Source organism: Chenopodium album, chromosome 12, assembly GCF_948465745.1.
Source record: "Chenopodium album chromosome 12, dcCheAlbu1.1, whole genome shotgun sequence".
NCBI classification, from domain to species: Eukaryota; Viridiplantae; Streptophyta; class Magnoliopsida; order Caryophyllales; family Amaranthaceae; genus Chenopodium; species Chenopodium album.
In genome coordinates, this window is record NC_137845.1 from 16,463,373 (window position 1) to 16,466,164 (window position 2,792).

General features: G+C 32.6%; 1 protein-coding gene across 1 annotated transcript; it reads right to left on the reverse strand.

Annotated features, from left to right (window-relative positions):
• Nucleotides 1–358: 358 nt before the first annotated feature.
• On the reverse strand, nucleotides 359–1,669 carry LOC145572147 (glutathione S-transferase-like). Its single transcript, XM_081631168.1, has 3 exons — nucleotides 1,506–1,669; nucleotides 1,006–1,054; nucleotides 359–820 (listed from the first exon to the last, which is right to left on the reverse strand). The coding sequence occupies exons 1-3, from the start codon at nucleotides 1,650–1,652 to the stop codon at nucleotides 372–374; spliced, it is 645 nt and encodes a 214-aa protein (XP_081487294.1). The 5' UTR covers nucleotides 1,653–1,669; the 3' UTR covers nucleotides 359–371.
• Nucleotides 1,670–2,792: the final 1,123 nt, after the last annotated feature.

Sequence of the window (2,792 nt, forward strand, 5' to 3'; positions counted from 1 at the left end):
CCTTCTACTATTGCACAACTTAGGCTATTAATATCTCGGATTTATATAAACACTAATCTCATGAGATCTTACATAGTTATTATTTTGGCTATATATTGGTGAGGATTTAAGATCATCAAAACAATTTTATTTTTTTTAGGTTGAAACTAATTACAGAGTAATTTGGAACAATGGAAGTATATATATATATATATATATATAACATCACTCAGGGCAATAAGTACTCTTATTAATTAAAGTGATAAAGCTGGAATACAGAAATTCAATAGCAAAATTATAAAATCAGAACATTACAAACATTACAAACAATACAAACAAACAAGGTAACAAACACAAAATACTGGCTTGGTTGATCTTGACCTTAAGGTTGCTTAAGCTTGGCTTTGCAAGGCTACTGTCTTAACCCAAGCTGGCCTAGCCAAGATATCAGTGCACCAAGCACTCACATGAGGGCGTTCGTCGAAAATCTTCTTAACTTGGGTGCCCATTAGAAAATGAAGTTGAGGCAAGTGATGAAGATCAGCCAAGGAGAAAGTCTCACAACACATGTACTTGGACTGACCTAAATGAGCCTCATAAACATCAAGGACCTTAGCCAACTTAGCCTCGTTCTCCTCGACTATAGCCGTGTCAATTTCCATGCCAAACATGCCCTTGAACACAAGCTCCCACATGAGTTTGCTGGCTGGTGGGTCGAATTGGTGAGCCTCAACCTCCATCCATACGGCTTGAGTCGCCTTTTGCTTCATGTCCTCACATACCAATGCAGTGCCGTTGCTTCCATAGGTGTATGCAATGTATTTTGTAATTGCTCTTGATTCTATTTGATATGAAAACAATTCTCATTATAAATGTTCCTATTTATCAATATGAGTTTTGAATAATGCATATTATTGATAGTTATTGATTATTGGTATTGATGCAAATAAAAAAATTATCTCTCATTAACAAGATTAAGTGAACTAAACAGGGCTTTATTAGTTAGATATACACGAGTTGACTTACCAAAAAGCTGGAGATCGTCATCTTCAAAAGCTGGTACTTGACCAAATGGCTGAAATTATATGATAAGACAAATGAATTAGGAATTTTACATAATTAACTTAGAATCACTAGAATGATTATCAATAGCACCCGGTCGTAATCTACTTTTGAGGTGAATATTTGATCAAAATGTACGTTGACCCATAAAGTTCAACTATATCAACATATATTTGACTACAATACATTATGGTCAATTATTGATCAATGAAACAATCATTGTCAACTATTGTGTACTCTAATCCAAGTAATGCTATAACTAATAACATACATTATTTAAAATCTCAAGGTTATAATTGTATCTATTAATGAGATGACAGATTTTTAATATACGTATTTTTATCACCAAGATGTTAGAAAATGATTTTTGAAATTGAAACTTAAATAACCAAAAAATAACAACATTAATCAAAAAGAGTAGCACAAGTTAACAATTAACAAATGATGTTAAGTGATAAACTTACATTAAGGGCGACAAAAGGTTGTTGCTTGTGAGCACCAACACTCATGTCGACGTGAACAAATTCAAAATCAAGCTCCTTTTCATTAGCAGCAGCCACGACACGAAGGGTGGCGCCGGAGAAGGGGCTTCCATGAATCTTGATCCCCATGGCTTATCTTAGACTAGTAATAGTTGAAGGAAAGATAGAGAAATTAAGGAGAAGATAGAAATAATTGAGACAACAAATGAAGGAGATGATGATAGAGGGTTGCTAAGAAATGCTACAATTCGAGGTAGAATTTATAAGACATGCAAGTCACTAATTAAATAGATTCCACAATTGTTTAATATAGCTTTTTGTTGAATGTGTAAGTCGATTTATACATGATTGACAAGGAACAAACTAGGGGAGTGCACATCTTGACTACGTTCATTTTCGTTGACATTTGAATTAATCCAAGTGAGGGAAAAAAAAAGGTTTATTTCCCTTCCTTTTTTTTTGGGTTTTTTTTGGGTTTTTCTAAGCTATGCCCCTCAAGTTATTGAAATTTCTAAGGTTTACCCATAGTCTTTCAAAGTTATAAGTTGTGCCCTCCACCTCACAATATTTTATCAACAATATCCTTTGACAATCATATCCGTTAACGGACGTTAAGTGGCGTTATTAATTTGACCCGATTTCAGTAATAACGGGTCTCTTTGCTTCTTCTAAAAAAAAAATAAAAAACCGCTAATGTTGCTAGCTGTTTTATGTGCAGTTTTAACATAAAACCGTTAACAACATTAGCGGTTTCAAGCCATACCAAATACCAATCCTACATGGACGGTATTTTGGGAATTTGTTTTTAAATGGGTGCATAATGGGAATTTGTTTTTGTTTCAACATTATTGAGGGAAATCGCTCTTAAGAATTTTGTTTTTTTTTTATTTTTTTTATGTTTTTTTTAATGTTTTTAATATGTAAATAGCAACGACATTTAACGAATTCTAACGTCTGTTAATTAATGTTAACGTCAAAGGTTATTGCTAATTAAAAAAAAAGTGAGACTGAGGGCACAACTTAGATGTTTGTAAAAGCATGGGCACAACTTCGAAGAAGTTTAGGGGCACAGGTTAGAAAACCCTTTTTTTTCTTTTTCTTTTTCGTTTTTTCTTTTTTTTTTTTTTTTTTTTTTACAATAGCTTTCCCTTCCTATTTATGGTTAATGTTTTATAGTTTAAACTGTATATTCTAGTAGGTTTTTATTCTATGTCATTAAAATTAGTAGAGTTGTCAAATCGAATTTATGTTTCATGTGATATTTTGTAC